Below are 24,560 nucleotides of genomic sequence, written 5' to 3'. Positions count from 1 at the left end.
CAAGACGTTCTCCTCCTTCAAGACGCTCCTTAAAACCTACTTCCTTCCTGCGCTAATTTCTATTTATGTGGCTTGGTGTCAAATTGTTTATCTCATAATACTCCTATGAAGCTCCTTGGAACATTTCACTACGTTAAAGGCGCTATATAAATACAAGTGGTTCTTTTTATTCAATCACGGAGGAATCACAGCTGAACTGATCCTCACATGACATTACACATACATGCTTTTCATCACTGATCACTGCATAGCAATGAGGCATGGGAACAATGGTTAATTTTTCTCCTCTCTACCTGGGCAATTCGGCCAGTTGTAGTGCACCAGGTGCTGTCCTCGCTGAGATTAGCTTTCAGCAGTTAAATCCATGACCTTCCTGGTCTTTGTGATTTATGTATTTACTCACTAAGCAATAGACTCACTCAGTAATTACTTCTTGTTATGTTCAATGTTGTCTTCCATGCGTGTCAGCTTTTACGTGGAATTACATAGAAATTAGAACAAGGAAATGGGCCATTTATCTTCCACGTGAGCAGTAGCCCTAATCCCATGTGTCTGCCCTGTTTCTTTTTCCCTTACCCCACTTCCCCCCCCACTCCCCACCTTTCCTTCAGTCACTTATCTAACAACAGCAACTTTCATTTATATAGTGCCTTTAATGTAGCAAAACTTCCAAAGATACTTAACAAGAGTAATATCAATAAAACATTTTTGACACCAAGCCAAAGGAGGTCCTATCAGGACAGATAACCAAAAGCTTGGTCAAAGAGAGAGGTTTTAAGGAGGATCTTAAAGGAGGAGAGAGATGGGTAGAGAAGCAGAAAGGTTTTGGAAGGGAATTCCAGAGCTTAGGACCTAGGCAGCTAAAGACGCTGTCACCAGTGGTGGGGCGATTAAAATCAGGGACGTGCAAGAGGCCAGAATTGGAGGAGCGCAGAGATCTTGAAGGCTTGTGGGGCTGGAGGAGTTTATAGGGATAGGGAGGTGCAAGGCCATGGAAGGATTTGAAAACAAGGATGAGGATTTTAAAATTGAGGTGTTGCCAAACCGGGAGTCAATGTAGGTCAGCGAGCACAGGAGTAGTGGGTGAGCGAGATTTAACATATTATTAAATGTTGACATGGGTAGTGAAATTCTACAGCCACACAACCCTCTGTATAAAAAAAGCTTCTCTTCTGTCCTGAATCTTTTACATTTAATCTTCTATCTACGTCTCCTTTCTGTAAGCCCTCAATAACTGGAAATGGTCTATTTCTATCTAACCTGCCCCATCCCTTCATAATTTTAAAACATTATAAAATCGTGCTGTAATCTCATCTGAGCAAATAAAAACACTCCCAAATGAGCGTGGCTCACTTGGTAGCTTTCTCGCCTTGAGTTGGGTGATTATGTGTTGAAGAGGCACTCCAGGACTTGACAAATGTCAACTTATTCCAGTTCAGCCATGAATGCTGCATTGCCAGAGGTGCCATCCTTCAGATGAGACATGAACCCAAGTCTCCATCAGCTGCTCCAGTGATTCAGGTGGACATTAAAGATCATATCGTATTATTTGAAGAGCAAACAGTTCTCCCAGTGTCCTGCCCAACATTCCTTCTTCGATCAACATCATCAGAACAAATCAAATGTTCATTCATCTGCTGCTATGTATGCCTGCAAAATAACAGTCACTGCACTGGAAAGCAATTTATTACATGTCAACCACTTCAGTAAGTGGCAAGACACTGAATAAATGCAAATCTTTCTTTTTTCCTTTACCAGACACGACTACACCAGGTCATTTAGTTAACTAGATAATTGTGAAGGCAGCAATAATGGAGCAAACTGCTCCTAAGGTTCTGAATCATTGGTGTAAGCCTGACAGACTACATGGCGTACTGCATGTTTTAATAGATCCAGAATCATGTCGCTAACCACTTGTCCCATTTCTAGGTGGAGATTTGCATTATCACCTTTCACAGCACGGCGTGTTCTCAGAGAAGGAGATGAGGTTCTATGCTGCTGAGATTATGCTTGGCCTTGAACACATGCACAACCGATTTGTAGTGTACAGAGACCTGAAGGTAAGATGAGATTTCTGCAACCATATATATATTTTAAATTACTTTTAATATAAAAATAGATAGTACACAGCAGGTTGAGCCAGCTTCTGTACATTTTTGCTTGAAAAATTATAAATATTTTACGGGCACTTTTTTTGTTGTTTTTAAACTGCAAATGCTCGTCATTTGAAAAAGAAAGAGAAGATGCTGGAAGTACACAGGAGGTCTGAAAGGACAGGTTATTGACATTTTGGGTGTGTGAATTTCTCATCAGAACTGAAGACTGAAAGGTTGAGGAAAAAATAGACAGAAGGGAGAGAGGATCAACATATATTTCAATCACGGGGGAAAGTAAATGGATTGAATGACATTAATGGATGCTATAAAAAATCATCAATGAGAGAATGCTGAAACATTAAAAAGTACAAAAGAATGTACAAATAGAGGGGTGGGGAAATACATGAGAGGGGTCCACAAGCAAAAGGATGAGAAAATAAGCAAAATAAAAGGGGGAAAAGCTACAAATGCAGGAGATCTGAAATGAAACCACCAAATGCTTCCAGAGCACAGTGGGTCCACCAGATCTGAGAAGAGTTGAGACAAGCTGGTCAGCACCATGGGCTCGAACCCCTGGTGGCATTGTGTTCTGACAAAGGGTCTCCACCACATACATCAAAAGTACCTTTCCCTCCCCCTGGATACAGACAGGCCCAACAACACATCACAAGCACCCCCCTGCTGCAAAGGAAATGAAAAGTACAGCAAAGATCTTGCAATCCAGCACCGAAGGACCCCGATTTGCATATTTAAGCAGCAGTATGCCTGCTGCCAGTGGGTAGGTTGCTCGCCCATTTACAGGCCAGTCTCAGTCTGGCGGGCTTTGGGTGTCAGTGGGGTGGCTGAGATTCAGCTGCTGGCCGCACGTTTTTCTGGCGCAAAATGAACGGCCATGAGTTGAATTTCTTCCCCTGCGTGTTTTAATGTTCCTATCTTTATAAAACATTGCATCCTCCGAAGCACTGGAGATTGCTGGTGCATACATATTACAGCCTTGCATCAAGTCTGCAATTCATCACATTCCAGAAGATGCAAACCACACATTATTATAGATGCAAAACAATCTTTACATAAAGAAATCTAATTATTAATCTGGAGACTAAAATTTTGCAACTGTTTGCTGATCTCAAAATAACTAGCTGTAACTACAAGTAGCGACAGTTTCTTGTGATCCCACAGGGAGTACTTCACTTGTGGCCTTAAATGGACAGGCCAGTAAGTCAGCATCATGCTCCAGACTCCAGATTGCCTGTGAGCAAACCTTTTGGAGTTCTGTCAGTATATTTTATATGCAAAATTTTGCATCGACCATCACGTCACAATACAGATACAAAACAACCATTTTTTTTCATAAGGGAAAGCAAGCCAATAGTTGGCCAGGAGCTTGAAATTTACAAGCACTTTCAATCTGCAAGGTTGCAATACTAAGCAACACTTAAATACTAATTGTACAAATTGATCTGAGGTAGTATTTACTGATTAACAGTTCAACTTTGTGGCATTAAAGATACATAACTCCACCTCAGAAGCAGAATAATACTTTGTGCATTTTACAGTAAAGCACTTATTTTCTAAAACAATACATTCATTATTTGACTTACTGTGAGTAATGCTGTGGGAGTTGTTTAAATTTGTTAAATGTACATGGACATGCATATTCTAAACCTTGACTATAATCAGCGGAACATTCAGCACCATGTGCAGTGGAGGAAGAGCAACGACAGCCTCCTGTTGGAAGTTAGGTTGGCAACTCTGGTTGGACGTATTCCTGGAGATATCATCGAATAACCCTTCTGCCTCCAACTGCCCCACCCTCACACTCCTGCCATTGGTCACCCAACATGTCCATACTCACAGTGCACTGCCTTCCCAGACCAATTAGAAAGCGAATAGACTCTTCATTACCCGATTGGATGATTCCTGACATCAGTCAAACAACTTTTATTCCCCATGTCCAATATTTTTATAACTAATGAATAAAAGTGTTGAAAGAAATATTTTTCAAAAACACAATTTTTTATTGCCCCTATGATTTTTATCCTGGGTTGTTTGCATCAGGATCCTGGAGATTAGACATGAATTCCTGGAGGGTTGGCAACCCGAATTGGTTTGAAAACTTCTTGGGTGGAAATTCGGTTGTCTAGTGCCTCAGGTAGCGGCCAGAAGGGGCGTTAAAGCAAGCATAATAGCTTAGCGACCGGGCGCACAGCTTTTAGCGCCCCACCGGAAAATTCAGTTGAGGGCGAACTGGGGCGCGAAACGCTTGCACCTGGCTGCTGACTATCAGTCCAATTATGATGCAAGTCGGGTGCAACAGCCGCGCTAGCGCCTTGCTCGCTAAATTTGGTCTGGCCGCCTCATTTAGTGACTGCCACTAATCAAGTCTGAAAAAACAGTCGGTACAGCCTTCCACAATCGTTAACTAAAAGAGATGAGGAAGTGCTTCCCTCGGAGGTCACAGTCAGTGCAACGTTTGCACGGTGCGTGAGCCTCCGAGTTTGCAGCGGCAGACAGACATAACAGTACAGCTTGAAAACAAGTGATTGTGAAAACTTTAATGGGTGTGCATTACTATGCTGTGCCTTTAAGACTCGGCTTTTCCCAGGATTTCAAATCAGACTTCGGAGCATGCGCAATGGATTCCAGAATTTAACACGAGCTTTTTCATTGGCGCCCCCCAGGTCAAGTCTGTAATGGCTGATTTAGCTCTCCGGTCAGCTCTTGGCCCGATTCCAACAAATTTCTCAGCGGGAGACGCAAACTTTTTCAGGGCGCTTTACTTACCTCTCCGCCTGGATGGGCGGTGACAAATTTCCACTCCCTTGTCTCTACAGAGAACAGACAGAGCAATAAGGTTTCCTTGTCACAGACTTCTGGTTCTCACCGAAAGAAAATAATCTGACATATTTCCACCCTATGAGAACCACATAGAAAAGGTGAGGAGGAATAGCAGCTGAGGAGTCAGATATACCAGCACTTGTTAAATGACCAATTCATTTCATTCTGTAAGAGAGAGCCTTGACATTAAGCCTCTTTCAAAAAAAAAAAGTAGGTATTTGAAAAGAGTTGAAATCAGCTTTTACATTTTATGTTGTGAAATTAACTTGTATTAAAAAGGGGTTCATACTTCTGAAGTTTTGCATTTATCAATTTTTATTACTGTTGATTTTTAATATATTTTTGTTCGAACTGTTGAGTTTTGATATTGTGGTATTTATTTGGAGGGAATTACTGATCCTGACTGATTCGGCTGCATAAATATCAATAGAGATATAGCGCGTAACACATGATGCTGACTGAGAGGAGTTACTGAGGCAAGGAGAATGAGGCAGCTTGGCAGAAGACACCAGTACATCAGTTACTGCTCTCCAGAGCGTGTCTATAGGCAACATAGGTACTTCAAGGACCTCTCTGAGGAGCTCTGTGTTCAAAAAGTGTGATGGTCCAAGGGTGCCATTGAAAATTTGTGTGACCTTCTTCACAAAGATCTTTCACCTTGCTCCATGGTTTGAATGGCTATTTGGTGCTATGAAAGTGACCACTACCCTTTCATTTTTGCCACTGTATCCTTTCACAGTGTCACAGAGAATCGGTACATCATCAGCCAGGGAGCATCATGGCAGAAATTTGACAGGTCATGGGTGTACTCTTCAACTGAGTAACAATGTTCCTGCATTTTGGTATCAAACCTAGGCAGCAGAGATGGGGAGCCAGGATTGACTGGATTGCCCAGGGTGCAGGCTGCCATAGATGGCACACATGTGACATTGAAGGTGCCAGCAGGACCGCTGCTAGCATTGGTTAAACAGGAGGGGATTCCATTCATTAATGTTCAGATTCTCCGCAGTGCCAACCAAAAGACCCTACATGAGAACCCCAACAATGCAAACAGCTGCGACTACACCTTAATTTCACACCACTCGACACTTCCTGACCTCTCCCATGAAGACAATCATGTACAAGGATGGTTCCTCAGAGACGAGACATACCCGCTACAGCAATGGCTCATGACTCCACTGAGGTAACTGAGAGGATGAGGCAGAGGATATATACAGCCAGGCCCACGCAGTAACCAACAATTGTGATGGAAAGGGCCATGGGACTGTTGAAGAGCAGATTTCGCTACCTGGTCAGATCTAGGAGAGTCCATCAGTATACACCACAGAGGATCACAAAGATGGTCATAGCATGCTGCAGGAAAGCTATCAATTCTGCTTTGATGATGAGGAGCTAGTGCTGTCCGAGGAAATGGACCGGCAATTCATGCCTGGCTGCTGCACGGGGCATCTGAAATTTGATTGTGCAGGAGCTGTTCATCCACTGATCGGCTACAGTGGATCCCGTAGCCTCACTTCTGTGCCAATTGCCAAAAAGTGATCTTTCTGGAAACCACTAACAACCTTAGAACACGACTGTTGAGCAGTCCTTGATGCCCCAACAGGACTCTACCCATATTCATCACCTCAGCATAACTGTCTACATAGCTGACTGTTCCCTTTCCTTAATATCCATGACTAATAAAATAAGAGATCAGTGCAAAAGGTACACTAATAAAAACATACTTTCATGTTGAAACAAACAAACAAACATTGTGCTCCTTATTTACATTCTCATTCCCCTTGGTGGCTGGGCATAACTTCCAATCTCCTCATCTGTTGCTACTTCTAAGCACCAACTCAGGGCAAAGCTGGAAGGAGATGGGTCATGGGACTGATGTGGTTCAACTCATGGCACCTGGTTCCTGACTGGGAGCTGCTGCTGGCTGTATCTCTGAAGCAAACTCCTGGACAACCTGGTCTCACCTGCCACCATCTGTAGCCATTTTTCTCTGAGGGGAACCGCTGCTATCCTGGCATGTGCTGCTGTGCAGAAAGTATGCAATATCAGGCACATGGAATTCAGCCACGGCCATTCTACTGGGCTCTGGATCTCCAGCCTCACTGATCAGTGCGGTGACTGGTCTCGTGGCAGCCATGTGATATCTAAAGTCTTGACACACAGCATTGGCAATGGTGTGGAAGCCAAGATGCATGCTCTACTCCCGTCTCTCCCCTATGGCTTGCAGAGATGCAGTCTGTACTTCCATGGAGGTCGCGGCTCCAACTGGTTTCTGGCTGCCTCTTATCTGAGGATCTGCTGCTATTGTCAGTGCATTTACCACTTGCTGCATTTGGTGCCTGCAAAGAAGACCAGGCTTCTGAGATGTTGGAGCAAATGAGCAATGTGAACTCGACAGTCATACCTGCCAATTGCCACACATCCTGAGATTGTCCTCAGCCTGCACGTTTGTATGATGTTCCTCAAACATTCTGACGTTTTCCAAACATTCTTTTTTTGAGGTGAGCGCTCATGCGTTTTGGGGCCCGCGGCTGAGAAGCCATCTCAGCATTCGCTGGGCAGAGAGTACGCCCACCTCTCACATCTTCAGTTCCCTGTGCTGGATGATTCTGCTCGTGGCTCTTCCTCAACCTCGCTATCTACATTCCCCCCAGAGGAAGAAACATCCATGGGTGACGAACCTGATTAGTTTGGGAATGAGCTAGAAGAAGGTAGGGTGGAAGATGAAGGTTGGAAGATGCCCGTGCATGAGTTCTTTTAACGTGGGGTGGCCGTTGCACACCGGCTACCACACGGGCTTAGTAGAGCGAGGTTTGGCCCAGTGGCAAGGAGGCCAGGCTCTACTGTATGGGCCCAGTTGCCTGCGGTGAGATGTGAACTGTGAGCTCGGCACTGAGCAGCACCTTCAGGAGAGATGGTGAGGGACCCGAGGTGTGGAGGGTGGGAGCAAATGGGGCCCTGTTCACTTTTGTTGGCTGCACCCCATTCCATCTTGATTCTTGGTGAGCTGCTGGCGAGGACAGGAAAGCCGCCGCTGCCATTACCCGTCCCTTCGGCACGCTCGCCGTCCCTTCGGCCAGAAGAAGGTAGAATCGCTATGTTGGCTCTCTCGCCTGGCCTGCTCTCAACATCTGCGTCCTGCTCCATTGTTGAGGATGGTTCACCTACTCTTCCGTAGAGTCCTCTCCTCCCATTTGTAGCGCCTGTGGTTGTGGTGCATTTGCAGGGAGGATGGCGGAAGTTGAGAAGGAATGAACATGACCCCCTCGGGCTGAAGGAGAGATGGAAAAGAGGGTGGCAGGTTGAGTGTGTATATGTGGTTATGCTGCAACCTAGCAGGGTAAGATTGTAAGTGTTGAGGTTCTCATCAGGCACTAGCAATATTCTGCCAACATTGGCATCGGCTGATTAACAGCGTAACCTAACAGTGCAACAGTCATTGAGAAAATTCAAGGCATAATATAAAAGAAGAAATGAATGAGACCATTCGTAAACACAAGATGACTTCACCATTCCCCTCGAGTACACTTCCTCTCGTACCATTCCACTGTTGCATGTTACATTTCTTGCACTGTTTCACTGACAAGTGAAACAGCTGTTGCTTTGCCAACAGCTGATAACATGTTCACAAGGGAATGTCCACAGACACCGGATGAAAGCCATTATGAATTAGTCCGGTGTGAAATATTTATGTTCTTTGCAAAGGAGAAGCTTGCGCACAACCAGAGACTGAGAGCGATAGATTTTTGGATGCTTAAAATAATCAAGGGCTATGGGAGGGCAAGAAACTGGAGTTGAGTTCGAAGATCAGCCATGATCTTATTGAACGGCAGAGCAGGCTCAAGCACCGCATGGCCTACTCTTGCTCCTATTTCTTATGTTCTTAGATTCAGAGGCAAAAGACCATCACAGGGGGAGGAAAGGCCAGCATTAAGCCCCTGAGCCTCGAGTAGGCAGAAGGAGGAAGATCTGTACCTTATTGGCAGACACATCAGGGAGCATGGAGAAATTGAAGGAAAGCAGTCTGGTTCAGGTTGGTAATGGGATGGAGCACTTAAGAGTACAGTGAGCTTTTTCTATCTTAAGACATTCTGATTACTTGAAAGCCTTCCTATTATTGATTAGTCACACTTTCTGATTCACAGCTCGACGTACGCCCTCCTGAAATGAATGTCCTTTCTGTCACTCACATATGCGAAACATTTAACAGAGAGAAACATCTGGCACCTCCAAAGGGCAATTTCTCTATCTAATCACCCACTCCACCATAGCACTTTACTTATTCAAGCACCAGTCCTGATAATCCCACTTGGGACAAGGACACATAACCAGCTGATTCATAGAGCACCAGTGAAATTGCAGAGCTGAGGAGGCTTGATGAAGAAGCAGCCATTTCTCTCCAGTAGGGCAGAAATGATTGTCCTCGACCGAGGATCGCAAGGACCTTGATCTCAAGGGCTCAGTCTAAAAAAAAAATCGCATGTATAGTGTCAACCATGGCTCAGTGGTAGTACTCTCACCTCTGAGTCAGAAGGTTATGGATTCATGTCCCACTGCAGAGACTTGAGCACAAATCTAGACTGACGCTCCAGTGCAGTACTGAGGGAGTGCTGCACTTTTGGAATTGCCGTCTTTCACATGAGATCTGCCCTCTGGATGTAAAAGATGCCATGGTACTATTTCGACGAAGAGCAGAGGAGTTATCTTTGAGCACTGTTCATTCCTCAACCAACATCAGTGGAAGAGCGTATCTGGCCATTATCACATTGCTGTTTGTGGAACTTTGCTGTGCACAAATTGGCTGACAAGTTTCCTACATTCCAACAGTGACTACACTTCAAAAGTATTTAATTGGCTGTGAAGCGATTTGTATCATCCTGATGTTTTGAAAGGTGCAAAATAAATACAAGTTTGTTCTTTTGTTATCTACAGGCAGTGCACACAGTCTCTCGTGTGTTGCAGATGGTGTTGACATTGGAACAGTCCACAACCATATCTGTCACACCCTAAAGGAGGTATGGCATGAAGTGAGGATCATCCTTTTCTCCTCCATGTCATCTTCATCCTCCTCATCAAAACATAGGAGTAATGGAATCCCCAGAGGGAAATCCGTTATTTTATTATACACAACTCTCTTTAAAATCGCAGTAAGTTTCACAAAGTACCTTTAAATATTCAGATGCTGCAATTTCTAAGTATTGGAAATGAGTCCCAGCCAAGACAGTGTTTCAGAATTACACTTAGTATGACCTTTCACCTTCCTAGTCTCTTTCCATCTGTTGGGCACCATACTTGCTCAGTGCTGTCATCTTTATAGTGGCGGTGATTTGCTGGGGTACTGAGTGGACAAAAATGTAGAGTAATCCCAGGAAGCACTGGATGGGCTTTTAGTGGGCGGCTTGGAGTCACAACAAGGTCATGGGGGAGAGAAAACTGCAGTGACTAATTGTTGGTGTCAAGTTTTGGCAGAAAGCCTCTTTGCCCATTTTAATTATCAAACCATTTGTACAGAAAATCCATGTTATACTCTACGTTCATTCCAGGTAAGCGGAGAGACAAGTATGTTGTGTTAATATCAGATCTGAAGCTGTGGTTATAAAACTGAAATCTGCTAAGAAATGTCTTCCAAACGTAAACCTGAAGTGTGGCCCTTTGGAGCATTATTCTACTCCCCACAGTTCCTCGCTTGGCAAATTGCTATCAGAAGAGACAGTAAGGAAGGACGAGGTTGAAGAATGGAAATACGAGTCATGCCTCTGCATTGACTGGACAGTCTCTTGGCTGATCACTTGTGTGTGAAATGGGACCTGAAGACAAAGAAGAAAATATACATAATGGGGGAGAAAGGAGAGAAAAAATAAATCCATTTGATTTAAGTTCCTGTTTTGTATTCAAACCAGAATGAGTGTTGAGGTTATTGTGTAGTTTTATGTGAAATTAAAATCATTCAGATAAGTGTACCCTATTACTGTTTTTTTTACAGCCAGCAAATATTCTGCTGGATGAACATGGTCACGTGAGGATATCAGACCTTGGGCTTGCCTGCGACTTCTCAAAAAAGAAACCCCATGCCAGCGTGTATGTACTTGTTAACCTGTTAATGTGGACATCTTTGCTTGAACAAGACCAGAGTTGTGCTGGCAGACAAGTGCACCTTCCCCAGTGATTTGCACCGTTTTTTTGGAGCAGGCTGCTCTTTTTGGCCTAAGTTGAAAAACCACAGTTTCCCCAATCAATTTTCACCAGCGTAACTCAGTTAGTTACCCTTATTTTAGGTCTTTTTTTTTCACCAAAGTGGGTGTAACCAGCCACCTATGCCAATTCTGGCCATTTAGGGAAGTTTGGCCAGCTGAGAGCTACTCCAGTTCTGCCTAGGCCAGCATATGTGGTCTCTCCAGAAAAACCTTTCGGAGAGTTAAGGAAATCGGCGCAGGTATGGAAATCGGCGCAGCACATGCCCGGACACACTAAAAGAATTGAAAAATACATAGCAGCAACTTACCTCCAACCCCACCCGAAGGCTGTCTGGTCCCATTCTTGGTCCCCGGTTCACTTCAGAGAGAGAGAGAGAGAGAAAATCCGGGGACCAAGAATGGGACCGGACTGGGAGAATGGGGACCGAGAATGGGACCGGACCGGCAAGCCCTTCGGGCGGGGTTGGAGGTAAGTTGCTGCTATGTGTTTTTCAATTCTTTTAATGTGTTGGGAGCTTGCTGTATGCTTCACTTTGCAGCCTCAGCTCACATTGTGTCCCTGGTTACCATGACAGCCCAATCTTTTTGGTATAGATCAAGGCTCCACCCCCAAAACTCAAAGTCGGGTTAAACCACGTCAAAATGAAGCAACCCAACGGGGAAACTTAGAATTTTTTTTTGGTGTACTTAGGCCCCCAAAAATCGGGTGTAACTCTTCAAGTACACCAAAAAAATGCTTTGGGGAAAATTGAGCCCATAGTTCCTATTTATATTGTTTCTCTCTTAAAATTCACCACTTACCCTCTCAGCCACTGGAAATCTGTGACCTAGCGAGAGCTTCAAGGAGAGACTCGAGGGGAAGCCTCCCCCATAGGTGCCTCCCTGTGAAGTGTTGAGGTTAGCAGCTGCAATTCTTGTTTTATATTTGAATTTAAATGATTGCTGTAAGATAGACTTAGCAGAGCACTGCTGTTGGGATCATGCTTTTCCTTTCTCCATACTTCAGAGAACTTTAATTGTATAAATGTGATACTTTTTATTAGTTTATTCAGCTTGTTTGCCATTCCCTCACTCATGTGAGTTTAAACTGAATCTATTTCTACAAATATCAAATTGGAGTGATAGCCATTATTTCTTCTATTTTCATTTTACCTTTTTCAGTTTTCTACCCTTTTAGCCCTTCTCTCCTGATGGCGCCGATTCTTTCTGGTATACAGCTCCACAGGCTTCAGCAACTCTTCTGTATCTTGTCCAACCATGCTCGACAACCAAGTTCTTCTGCATCCAGTGTCCACACATGCACTTTGTGCGAGGATTGCTGGATACCAATCAGGAATAAAATCATTCGCAGATTCCCCCCCCTCTCTAGCCTGCGGGTGCCAAGACCAATAGTCGCATCATCACCATCAACCAGCTTGATAACAGCTAATTCATGCTAGATGAGGGATGAAATTTGGAGCCTACCTGTTCTCAACACTCATTCTGTTGCAGTGTGACTCATTACCTCACTGTGTGGTGCCTGGCCTCTTTGAGCCATCAGCAGACTCCGTGTGTTTTTTTCTCTACCTTTTTTGTTGTTGCTACCAAAAAGAAGAGGTAGATTGTGATATGTAACCAGAGGGGGTTATGTTTGTTTTTGATGCTGAAGTTTAGTTTGTTTCTAATTGATGTAGTGGGACCCACGGATACATGGCTCCAGAGGTGTTACAAAAAGGAACAGCGTATGACAGCAGTGCAGATTGGTTCTCTCTGGGCTGCATGCTCTTCAAACTCCTTCGAGGGTAAGTCACCAAACAGCAAAAGCTGTGTAAGAATAAGGATAATCCTGTCTGTCTCTCAGTGGTGCCAAAAGTAAGTTGCTTGAAAACAGCTTTTCTTTCCTTTTGAACCTGGGTTTGATAAGATAAAGAGAGGAAAAGTCACCATCTGGAATTTCTGTCCCATAAATGGAGGAATAGGAGGTTGCCAGCATTTATTAGAGTTTCACATTCTGACTTTCCCCCCTTTTATGCACATGTAAACAAATCAGGTTGGCAGTCCAGCTACCTGAATTTACATATAGATCCATATATTGCTGTATAAAAAGGACGAACCAATGAATCTGCAAGTGTTTGTTTAATCATTTAAGAACCATTGAATGATGCAGTGGGGGACTTTAGGGATGAAGAATGAGATAATTTCACTACACCTTTCTGCATGGATGTACTGTGTAGTGCTTTGGTCAGACTGTCCAGTTCCCGTCACTGAGACACATGAGGCATTCAAACATTGGAGGCAGTGCAGAAAAGAGCCACGAGACTGATCCCTAATGTCAGGTCTTGAGTTATGTGGAAAAACAAAGGAAACTTGGGGGCTTTTTAGACTTAAATGATATAGCTACTTGAGTTTGTAGAAGTACGTAAAATGATATGGAAAAGGTATATCTGGAAAATTACTTTCAACTAAATTGTGTAGATAGGGCAAGGCGACACAAGTTCAAATTATGTTCAGTAAAATGTAAATTTAGGATTGATGCTGCAAAGTTATTCTTCACTCCGTGACGAATGAATGGAATGGACTTTCAGGTAAAATGGTGAAGGCAGAACTACTAATTTGATGTTGCAGTTGGGTGTACTGTGTTCTGGATAGATGGGCCCAATGTCCTCCCTCTTCATAATTATATTGTGACTATTCAGGTTCCAGAAAAAAAGCACACATCAGACAGGGACCCTGTGCTATGGGGAAGACTTTTTGCTGTGTGCTTGGTGTAATGAAATCGTAAACACCTTCTTCATAAATGGGTTTACAATTTTGCTACAGCTAGTGCCCTGGGGAAATCATCCCCCCTGTATCTATTTCAGGAGTGATGCCAGATGCAACTATTGGTAAAGAGAGAGTTAGATTGTCTATGGATTTACAAAGAAAAATGTAGCCTGGTTCCTCTTGTTTATTTTTTTTCTGTTCGAATTTAACCCGATACAGAGTCCAACTCTAACATTCTAATGTATTATATATAATCTTCTGTCGACACTACTGTTTTGCTTTCAAGAAATCCATCTTTTGGTTTCATATATTGCTTGACTAAAACAGTTCAATCTCAGTGAAGCGGAGTGAATATTGTATTTCCATCAGGCATCATTTTCTTTTACTGCCAGAACACTATAGACCACGTTTATTTGTGCAGATCCAGTGACTCGCTTCCACTTGTTAGAGTAGTAAATTATGTATCCTTTGTAGTTCACTTTCGAGGTGGCCTCAATCAGAGATATCCAAGCTTTTGTCTTCATGTGCATACCATGGAGCGCTGGTGGGGGGTGATCACACAACATTTAATGCCATGCTCCCATTAATTTGCATATATCTCAAGTTGCTACTTCCAATAGATGTCGGTGTACTGATCAATGAGGCAACAGCACGATAAACAGCCCTTTCCAAACCTAAAGGCTCACAAAATTCAAACAGCAAACCAGCAAATAAGACATATAAGAAATAAACAGAACTGAGTTGTCTGGACTTTCGGAGCTGAGCTGAGGCTCAGTGGCCACAGGTTGCACGCTGCCAGCCTAAATTACAGTGCTGAGAAGTATGGCACTGTGAATTTTGGGTGTTGGTAGCATAGAGGAAACAGGATGTTCATGCCCAGCTGCCTCCAAAATGCCTTTGTTATACAAATACAGTGGAATAGAACAATACGGCTTCAAAAAAAATTCAAGTAAATTTAAGTCCCCCGTGAATTCATTTTTATGAAAAAATAAGAAGTGAGCAAATAAATGAGCAGGGAAAACGAAGGATAGTGGAAATGGGTTTTCTCAGCTCAGCACAGTCACCATTCGGAGAGCAGTTTTAACTAATTCTTCTGCAATCTCTTCAAAAAGAGAGCCTGCCAAACGAGCCATGGTCCAATTCTTTATACACGTGGTATGGGAGGCTGGGCTTCAGCAGGACCCTGTGCAGCAGAAGAAAAACACACTCTTTGATGTTGCCCTTTAAAAGAGCTGTTCAGAGTGATCTAATAAAGGAAAAAGAGGTGGCAGTGACAGCAGCGGTGACCTCCTGTGGGATGCTCCAATTCGATTGAAGTGAGCAAGGCCTTGAAGTGTCACGGAGTAAAAGTCAAGAGAAGCCAGAGAGATCAGAGAGAGGAGAAAAAAATTAAAAGAGCCCTCTTGCCATTAAACCCTTGGTCAGCAGAGCAGCAGGAGAATGATTTCAGCAGCAAGTCAGCCACGGAACCTCTGGATTAGTTGCACGCCCTCAAGTGGAATCTCGTGCAACAGGACTGCTGCCTGGTGGCTCAAAAGACAAATTACATTTTGTTTTTAAAATAAGCTCCTACCCATTCAGTATTTGATATGCAAAGTCTACAGTATATATTGCTAAAGAAAATATATTTTCGGAACACAGAAAGAGACAACAAGCCTATTCATAGATCAAATCCAGCTACAGTAAATAAAAACAGAAAATGCTTTTTCTTTTGTATGATAGTAATAAAGCAAATCAAACCTCAAATATCCAGGCCAAAGCTTCCGATGTAACAGCGTGGATATCTTGTGGGCTGCCTGTGAATTTCCTTTGAGGGCAGTGCAATGATGTGCTCCAGGGTCTGATTAGGAGCTCCACAGACAGAAAATGCTGGAAATACTCAGCAGGTCAGACAGAATCTGTGGAGAGAGAAACAGAGTTAACGTTTCAGGTCGATGACCTTTTCGAACTGTAGTAAGTAGTTTATTCAGTCAATACTGTGATTGAAGAAAAGTTAAAATTCCACACTGATAAAGTATATTCACAGATGTTGTTCATGGAATCATAGAAATTTACAGCACGGAAGGAGCCATTTCGACCCATCGTGTCCGCGCCGGCCAACAAACAGCTATCCAGTCTAATCCCACTTTCCAGCTCTTGGTCCGTAGCCCTGTAGGTTATGGCACTTCAGGTGCATATCCAACTACTTTTTAAAAGTGGTGAGGCTTTCCGCCTCTACCACCCTTTCAGGCAGTGAGTTCCAGACCCCTACTACCCTCTGGGTGAAAAAAAGTACTGAAGGCTTGCTGGTGGCCATGCAGCTGTAGACCAGCAGAAGTAATACATTTAGCAGAAATGGAAAGCGGATTTGAGTTTTAAAAAATAAAGAAAAACCTGGCACTGCAAGAGGAGGCTGCATTGTTGCCTAATTTATTTAAGTGCTCAAATGTTCTCCCTTCCTCTCCTGAAGGCATTATCTCTTGCTGGGGTATATTACCAACAGTTTTGAGTGCTCACCCAAGTGACTGTTCTTCATATATGAGCCTGGGTATCAAGTGTCGCCAGGCTAATTCTATTACATCACAAGCTGATCCACACATGGATACTTTTTAAGCAAGAGTTATTGGACAGTGACCAGGGGAAGCCATTGTTAACTTTCTCCTCCCGAGCCCAGAGATGCTGGCACCAATTTCACTGCTGAGATAAGCTAACTTAGCATGGACCAGGATTGGACTCTTCGAATTCCTAGTCTGCATGACCCAACTGAGTCAGTGCGGTGACCATGTTGATGTACTTCATTCTTTAGAAATCTCTCTGTCCCCCGTTCCTATGTAGAGCTAGCTGGAGGCTCCACTGTAATCGCAACACTTTTTACATAGAATATACAGCACAGAAATATGACATTCGTTCCCAATCAGTTCATGCCGGCGTTTATGCCCCCCTCGAGCCTCCCCCTATCTTTCCTCCTCTCACTCTATCAGCATACCCCTCTATTCCCTTCTCCCTCATATGCTTATTTAGCCTCCCCTTAAATGCATCCATACTATTCGCTTCAACCACTCCCTGTGGTCGTGAGTTCCACATTCTCACAACTCTCTGGGTAAAGAAGTTTCTTCTGATTTCCCTATTTGATTTCTTAGTGACTATCTTATATTGATGGCCTCCAGTTTTGCTCAATTTTAGTTACCATACTTGAAAACAAATCATTATGAAAACTTGAATGTACCGCTGCTGTATTTAAAGCATAAGAACATAAGAAATAGGAGCAGGAGTAGGTCATACGGCCTCTCGAGCCTGTTCCGTCATTTAATAAGATCATGACTGATCTTCGAACTCAACTCCACTTTCCCGCCCGCAGCTGCACAATGTGTATAACTGACCTGAATTGCAGTCGTAAAGAGGACACAGCAGATTGGGATGGTGTACAAATTTGCAATGGGAGAATGTGTAAAATATACAAAAATAATGCACGCAAAATGTAAGAGCAGCATTTTTGGGCCGTTTTCTCAAAATAGCAGTGTCAAAAATATGTACAACCAAACAGTAGTCCTTTCATTCTCCATGTGATCCTTGGCATATCACAGGATGTTTCAGCCTCAAGGTGTCTAACCTCCCAACAGAAATTTCTGGTGTTAATGTTTGAGTTGCTAGGTATAGCGACATTACAGACTTCCCCTTCCCTTTTGTCCCTTTTTCCCCATCATTCCCACACCACTGACCGTTTGGTCAGTGCCCTGGTGTTAGCAGTGTTTAGTCAGTCTGTTAGATGTCTAATAATAAATGTTATTTTTTCTCCCATTAGGCACAGCCCATTCCGGCAGCACAAAACCAAAGACAAGCACGAGATTGACCGCATGACGCTCACGATGGTAAGAAAACAGATCACTCAATAAAAACATCATTCACAAATTGAGAGTGAAACAGGAAGACTCTCGAAATTGGGTCAGTCATGCTGCTGAGCTGCTTCAGGACTCTGTCAAAAAAACTGCTGGAACATTACATTTCCACTGATTTAATCTGTAAACTCGGGCTATTCAGAAGTACACATTTATAGTCAACTTTGATCATTTGATTTAATATTTGTTTTTTAAAATAATTCTTGGGCGGCTTGGAAACACCAGCTTAACGGGCGATGAGTTCTGTCCTCTTAACCTCTTGGGTGAAGTTTCTCCAGGTATCCATGCTGGTTGAACAGAGGAGCACCTGTAATAAACATGCTGGGTGTGATTTCCACCTCCCTTGGAACTGTTTCTTCTGTTGGGCCAGTGAAGGAGTAATACTGACAGCACTCTCTAGAGAGAGGAAGTAGTCCAGACCCTAAAAAGGCAAACGTAGAAGTGAGAACTTGCTTTCATTTTACACCAGAAACAAAGTTGGATATCAATACTGTTATTAAGAGCAAAGCATTGGATGTTAATGTGCATGAAAGATCTATGGTATTTTTTTCTTTCAAGTGGTATCAGGACCACTAGCACAATGTGTTGGAGTATGAAGGTTTGTATCGCAGATTCTCACAATGGGAATCTCTTGACCGCTGCCAAACCAGGGAGGTGCCAAGTTAAGGTGAGGCATAGAAGGAGAATAAGTTGTGCATGCAAGTCACTCAACATCCTCACACTTCATAATGCACAGAAGCAGTGTGACCTCTGTGTGACCCTGGCAGAGACTTAGGAAAAGATCATCTGCCTGTCATGTTAGTAAGAGAATGATGGGTTCCAATGGGGCTTGGGAGTTGAACCTGAGGTTGCGGGTGGTGGTGGAGGTGGAAGAGAAAGAAAAATATTGGTGAGAGTTAAATACAGAGCAATGTAAGTTTGCTGTTTTATTTGGAATGGGGTTCATAATATTTTACAGCCCCGACCAGGTAAACGGTAACTTTTCACATACTAGTGTTGAATGAGTCAATTTGTGACTCCTGCACGCATGCAGTGTAAGCTGTGTGTAAAGTGTTCAGAGACTTGGGAGGGGCGGGTGGCGGGGCTGTAATTGCCCCCTTTAAGGTCTATTAAGAGGCAGTAATGGGACGGTAAGGCCTTTCCAACTGGGGGCAGTCCGATGGTCTGACTTATGCGGAATTGCCCCCAGGCCAGGGGCAGCGAAGACAGGTTGCCACACCCTGTGTTTCCGCCCCGCCCGGCATTCCGACCCATTGTCGGCCATGCGCCAACTCCTTTCCGCCCAGCGATGTCCCATTTCCGCCCCGCAAAGGACATTGCCCTGCAGAAGCTCAGAAGTCACTGGTCGGTGCCCCCGACAGCTTCGCACAGCGGGAATCTGCCAGTGGCTGGACGGCGCATCCACCCTGAAAGGGGAGGGTGCACCGCCGCGGCCGCCATTTTATTTTAATTGTCAGCTGACTCTGCAGTCGGCCCGACAATGATGGCCACGGGTTCGACCGGGCCGCCAACAGGCAGCCCGGCTTCCCCTCTTGGGTGCCGGGCCGCTGGAATGAGAGGAATGAGGTGAACTTCCATTCCACATATACTAGAGCCCTGGACTTGAAGTGTTTAATTTTTCCATTTGCTCCCTCAGAATGTGGAATTACCAGATTCTTTCTCTGCGGAGTTGAAGTCTCTTTTGGAAGGCCTGCTACAGCGAGATGTTGCCAAGAGGCTGGGATGCCTGGGACGAGGGTAAGCTGTAGTTTTATGCTTTTCTTATGCTGCGGAGCAGGTTAGAGGCCAGTAGCAGCATGTGTTGAGGATGTGGTTTTTCAAATGCGAATACATCAACATAAATGGTGGTTGGCAGTGACTTTAAGAATATCATTCAGTTTTGTGATTCTGATGACTTAAAGTACAAGCGCTAAGCTGGAATACTTATCCCCAATGTGCTATATGATGAAGTTGGTTACATGATTCTAAATAAAATATATCCAATATGGGTTCATGAAGGAGATGTATTGCCAGTCTCATTTACTGGTTTTCTCTGAGGGTGTGACAAAGGAGCTTGATAGGAGTAAGGCAACAGATGTGGTGTACTTGAACTTAAGCAAGACAGTTCCTCGGAAAAGTCTGCTACTTAAAAATAAATAAAGAAGGACTCGGTGGAAATATTTTATAATGGTTACGTAATTGGCTGACCAATAGATGCCAGAGGGCGGTGGTACAGGGATAGTCATCAGCCTGTGAGAATGTTACCAGTGGGTTCCACAGAGGTCTGTTTTGGCTCCTCTTTTGTTTAATATCTTCATAAATGATTGGAAACTAGGGGCCCAAGTTTCCACATGATTTGCGCCTGATTTTTAGGAGCAACTGGTGGAGAACGGACTATCTTAGAAATCGCAATTCTCCACATTTTTTTTTCTGCAGTTCTAGTCAGGTAGAACAGTTCTACTTTGGAACAGAATTTTTTCTTCAAAAGGGGGCGTGTCCGGCCACTGACGCCTGATTTGAAAGTTTCCACAGTGAAAATGTACTCCAAACTAAAGTAGAATGGAGCCAGTGAAGATTTTTGTAGAACTGAAAAAACCTGTTCTACACATTAAAAAATCAGGCGTAGGTTACAAATTAGGCGTCCAGAACGAGGTGGGGGGGGAGGGAACTCATTAAATTCTACAATAAATCCTTATTTATACTTCTACAAATATTATACAAATAAATCCAACCTAAATAAACATTTATAAGCAAAGAAAAGATTAAATAAACCATCTTCCTACCTGTGTGAAAGTGCTTCAGCCAGGGAGAATTCTGCAGCCGTTCATGCTGCTGAGCGGGAAGGGGGGGAGGAGAAAGCGGTTTGTTGTTGTGGAGGGGAGGGAGGGGGAGGAGACAGCCGTTTGTTGCCGAGGAGGGGAGGGAGGGGAAGGAGACAGCGGGTTGTTGTTGTGGAGGGGAGGGAGGGGAAAGAGACAGCGGCTTGTTGCCGCGGAGGGGAGGGAGGGGAAGGAGACAGCGGGTTGTTGTTGTGGAGGGGAGGGAGGGGAAAGAGACAGCGGGTTGTTGTTGTGGAGGGGAGGGAGGGGGAGGAGACAGCGGGTTGTTGTTGTGGAGGGGAGGGAGGGGAAGGAGACAGCGGCTTGTTGCCGCGGAGGGGAGGGAGGGGAAGGAGACAGTGAGAAGGGTAGCCTCAGTGCTGATGTGCTGATGGCAATGTGATTTTCTTTAAAAATTTTCAAAAATTAAACAGCTACAAAGAACTACAAAAATGGCCGAGTGCCAATGGTTTTTTTCACACTGAGCATGCACGAACGCTCCAACGCGCACGCACAGCGTTGCCGGCAGGAAAAAAACTAATTTAAATAGTACCCGCCCCCTCCCACTTACAAAATCGGCGCGAGTGTAGGCTCCGCCCCCCTGGGCGCCGCGCCAAACAGACAAGGAGCTGCAAAGCGCTCGAGAATAGCGCGTTTTTTTTCTGGCGCCGTTTTAGGCGCGAAAAACGGGTGCCCAGCTCGGGGGTGCACCCGTTTTTTATCCTGTGGAAATTTGGGCCCACGGAGTCACAGCACAGTGATTAAGTTGCAGATGATACAAAGCTAATGGAGGTGCCAGACTGCAAAGCTGAACAGGATAAGCTACAGGAAGATTTGAATATGCATGCAATTGGGAAGTCAGGAGACAAATGAAATTCAATGTAGAGAAATGCAAAGTGCTTCATATTGGGGTGGGATGGGTGGTGAAATTCTAAATGGAAAGACAATGATGTGTATAGAAAATGAAGGCGATCTGGGGGAGTCCTGATTATCGATAAATTGAAACTATCTCAATAATGCGTGGTGGTAATGAGTAAAGCAAATCGAATGTTTCGATGTATTAAAAGGTTAATATTGAGATGAAAAAGTGAGGTAATCCTGCCACTTTATAAATCATTGGTGTGCCCGCATTTAGAATACTTCGTACAGTTCCCTCTTATTCTTGTAATCTCTTGAAGTAATAATCTATCCCTCAAGACCACATTCAATATGTTTGGTACCTAGCTGTTCCATGAGTTAAAATAAATAACAGAATTCTTTTAACAAATTTAGTAAGTATGTGATCTAGTTCCACTCACAATTCATATTTCCAGGAGCCTATTTTGAAGGATCATCCTTTATTGTATATCCGTGAACCAACAGCAAACTATGATATTGATAATGTTTGATAGGATAATATAAATGTTAGTTTGTCAAAAAAAATGTTCTTCAAAATTCTATGATGGATAAAGTATGTATTGTATCCTATTGCCTGGGCTACTGATATCTTGTTGCTCAGAGCCAGGTTTAATGTTGGTATCTTATTGCTCAGTGCCAAAGTTACTGATGATATTTAGTTGTTTAGTGACAGGTTTATGGATGATATCTTCTTACAGATTGTCAAGGCTAATGATGAAACTTTCTTGTTCAGTGTCAGGGTTACTGCGGATATCTCATTGCTGAGTGCCAGGAACATTGATGGATATCTCTTTATGCAGTGCCAGGTTTAATGATGATACATTGTCGCTCAGTGCCAAGCTTAATAATATCTTGCTATGGGCTAATGATCAGTTATTTTACTTATTGCTGATATTATTTATATGTTCCTGAAATTACAATACAGGTATTACCTTGGTGCTCAGTATCTTTTTTTACTGATAGTACCTTGTTAGTCAGTACCAGTGCTAGTGAGGACACTTTGTTGCTCAATTCCATGACAAGTTGATTATAAAAGCAAAGGAAGTTAAGCAAAAACTTTATAAATCACCGGTTAGGCATTAGCTGGATTATTGTGTCCAATTCTGGGCAGCACACTTTAGGAAGGATGTCAAGGCCTTGGAGAGGGTGTAGAGGAGATTTACTAAAATGGTACCAGGGATGAGACTGGAGAAGTTCGGGTTGTTTTCCTGAAAGTAAGAGGAAATGTAATGGAGGTGTTAAAAATTATAAAGTGCTTTGCAAGAGTAAATAAGGATGAACTGTTGCCACTGGCAGCAGAGTCGGTAACCAGATAATTGGCAAAAAAAGAGAAAATTAGGGGGAAAAAATTATGCTGCGAGTTGTTATAATCTGGAATTCACCATCTGAAAGGTTGATGGAAGCATATTCGATAGTAACTTTCAAAACAAAATTGGATATATACTTAAAAATGTGCAGGGCTATAGGGATAGAGCAGGGGAATGGGACTGGTTGGATACCTCTTTCAAAGAACTGGCAGTGGCACAATGGATCAAATGGCGGCCTCCTGTGCTGTCTGATTTTATGATCTTGTTGCTCGCTGCCAGGGTTGTTACCAGGGTTCATTATATCTTGTTCACTGCCAGGATTACTAATTAAGTCTTGTTACCCAGTGCCAGGGTTAATGATATCTTGCTGCCCAGTGCCAGGTTTAATGATTACATCCTGATGCTCCATTCCAAGATTAGTAATTTCTTGTTGCACAGTGTCATTGATGGTATTGTGCCACAGCTACTGAAGATATCGTGTAGCCCAGTGCAAGGGTTAATATATTTTGTTGATCAGTGCCAGGGTTACTGATCATATCTTTTGTCTCTACAGAGCGGTAGAAGTGAAAGAACATCCTTTTTTTAAAGGCATTGACTGGCAACAAGTCTATTTGCAGAAGGTAAGACAGGACTCAGTTTGTGTTTAGAAACAAGTGAAGACTGGTGTAGCATTGCTGCATCTTGAATCATGATTGCACAGTGATGAGGTTTGCATGCCACCAACATGCATAGGAAAATTTAGCCTTGTATATAAACTTGACTTTCTGCTTCGTTTCCTCAATTGTGTCTTCTGCTTTGCAAATTATTTCAGCCGCTCCTTAGTTCCCTGTCCCTAACCTAAGAAGGCAAGCAGGCAAACTGTTCCTCAGCCAGTATCTTGCATCTGCTTAGCAGCTCCGCAAGCCCTGAGGTCAAGAACTGCAGTGGGATCCCATGTGCCGTTACACAATAGCACGACACTTTTATGCATGACCAGGTTACAGTTAACTTCCTATTTCACATCCGTTGTTTAAGAACATAAGAAATAGGAGCAGGAGTAGGCCATTTGGCCCCTTGAGCCTGCTCCGCCATTCAATAAGATCATGGACTCAATATCACTTTCCTGCCTGCTCCCCATAACCCTTCACTCCCTTATCGCTCAAAAATCTGTCTATCTCCGCCTTGAATATATTCAATGACCCAGCCTCCACAGCTCTCTGGGGCAGAGAATTCCACAGATTTACAACCCTCTGAGTGAAGAAATTCCTCCTCATCTCAGTTTTAAGTGGGCGACGCCTCATTCTGAAACTATGCCCCCTAGTTCTAGGTTCCCCCATGAGTGGAAACATCGGGCCCAAGTTTCGGGCTGCGCCGCCAGACCTGGACGCCCGTTTTTTGTGCCACAAAGTGCGCCTAAAAAAAACTCACCTATTCTCCGGCTCCCTGCAGGTCCTCTGGAGCTGGGCGGGGCGCAGCATGAGCTGTGGGGGGCGGAGCCAGGTCCCTGCGCTGAAAACAGTGCCGGGACCTCTGCACATGCGCGCTACAGTGGGCGCGCATATGCAGTAGCTCCAGGCGCCCAAAACTGTGGGAGGGGCCCAAAGCACGCGGCCCCTACCCCTGGCCGAATGGCCTCACTGGGGCTGCGTGGATAAGGCTCACCTCCCACCCAACCGGACTCCCGCTCCCCGGACCCGACCCGACCTGACCCCCGCTCTCTCCCCCACCACCCCCCCCCCGCCCCCCCCCCAGTGACCCGATCTCTACTGCCCCCCTGCCAGCGATCCGACCTCCGCGCTTCCCCACCCCCCGGCGACCAAACCTCCGCTCCCCG

The 24,560-nt window shown here is 44.2% G+C and overlaps 1 protein-coding gene across 1 annotated transcript in view; it reads left to right on the top strand.

Annotated features, from left to right (window-relative positions):
• The window catches only part of grk3 (G protein-coupled receptor kinase 3), a 282,207-nt gene that overhangs the window by 214,991 nt on the left and 42,656 nt on the right, over nt 1–24,560 (top strand). The window contains exons 11-16 of the mRNA XM_070887915.1: nt 1,930–2,060; nt 10,918–11,012; nt 12,802–12,909; nt 17,652–17,718; nt 19,382–19,482; nt 23,301–23,367. Coding sequence (XP_070744016.1) covers nt 1,930–2,060; nt 10,918–11,012; nt 12,802–12,909; nt 17,652–17,718; nt 19,382–19,482; nt 23,301–23,367 — 569 coding nt within the window. The remainder of the gene's footprint in view (nt 1–1,929; nt 2,061–10,917; nt 11,013–12,801; nt 12,910–17,651; nt 17,719–19,381; nt 19,483–23,300; nt 23,368–24,560) is intronic.

This window comes from Pristiophorus japonicus, chromosome 8, assembly GCF_044704955.1.
Source record: "Pristiophorus japonicus isolate sPriJap1 chromosome 8, sPriJap1.hap1, whole genome shotgun sequence".
NCBI lineage: Eukaryota > Metazoa > Chordata > Chondrichthyes > Pristiophoridae > Pristiophorus > Pristiophorus japonicus.
Note: the sequence above shows the minus strand (reverse complement) of the source record. Positions and strands in the feature narration are given on the sequence as shown.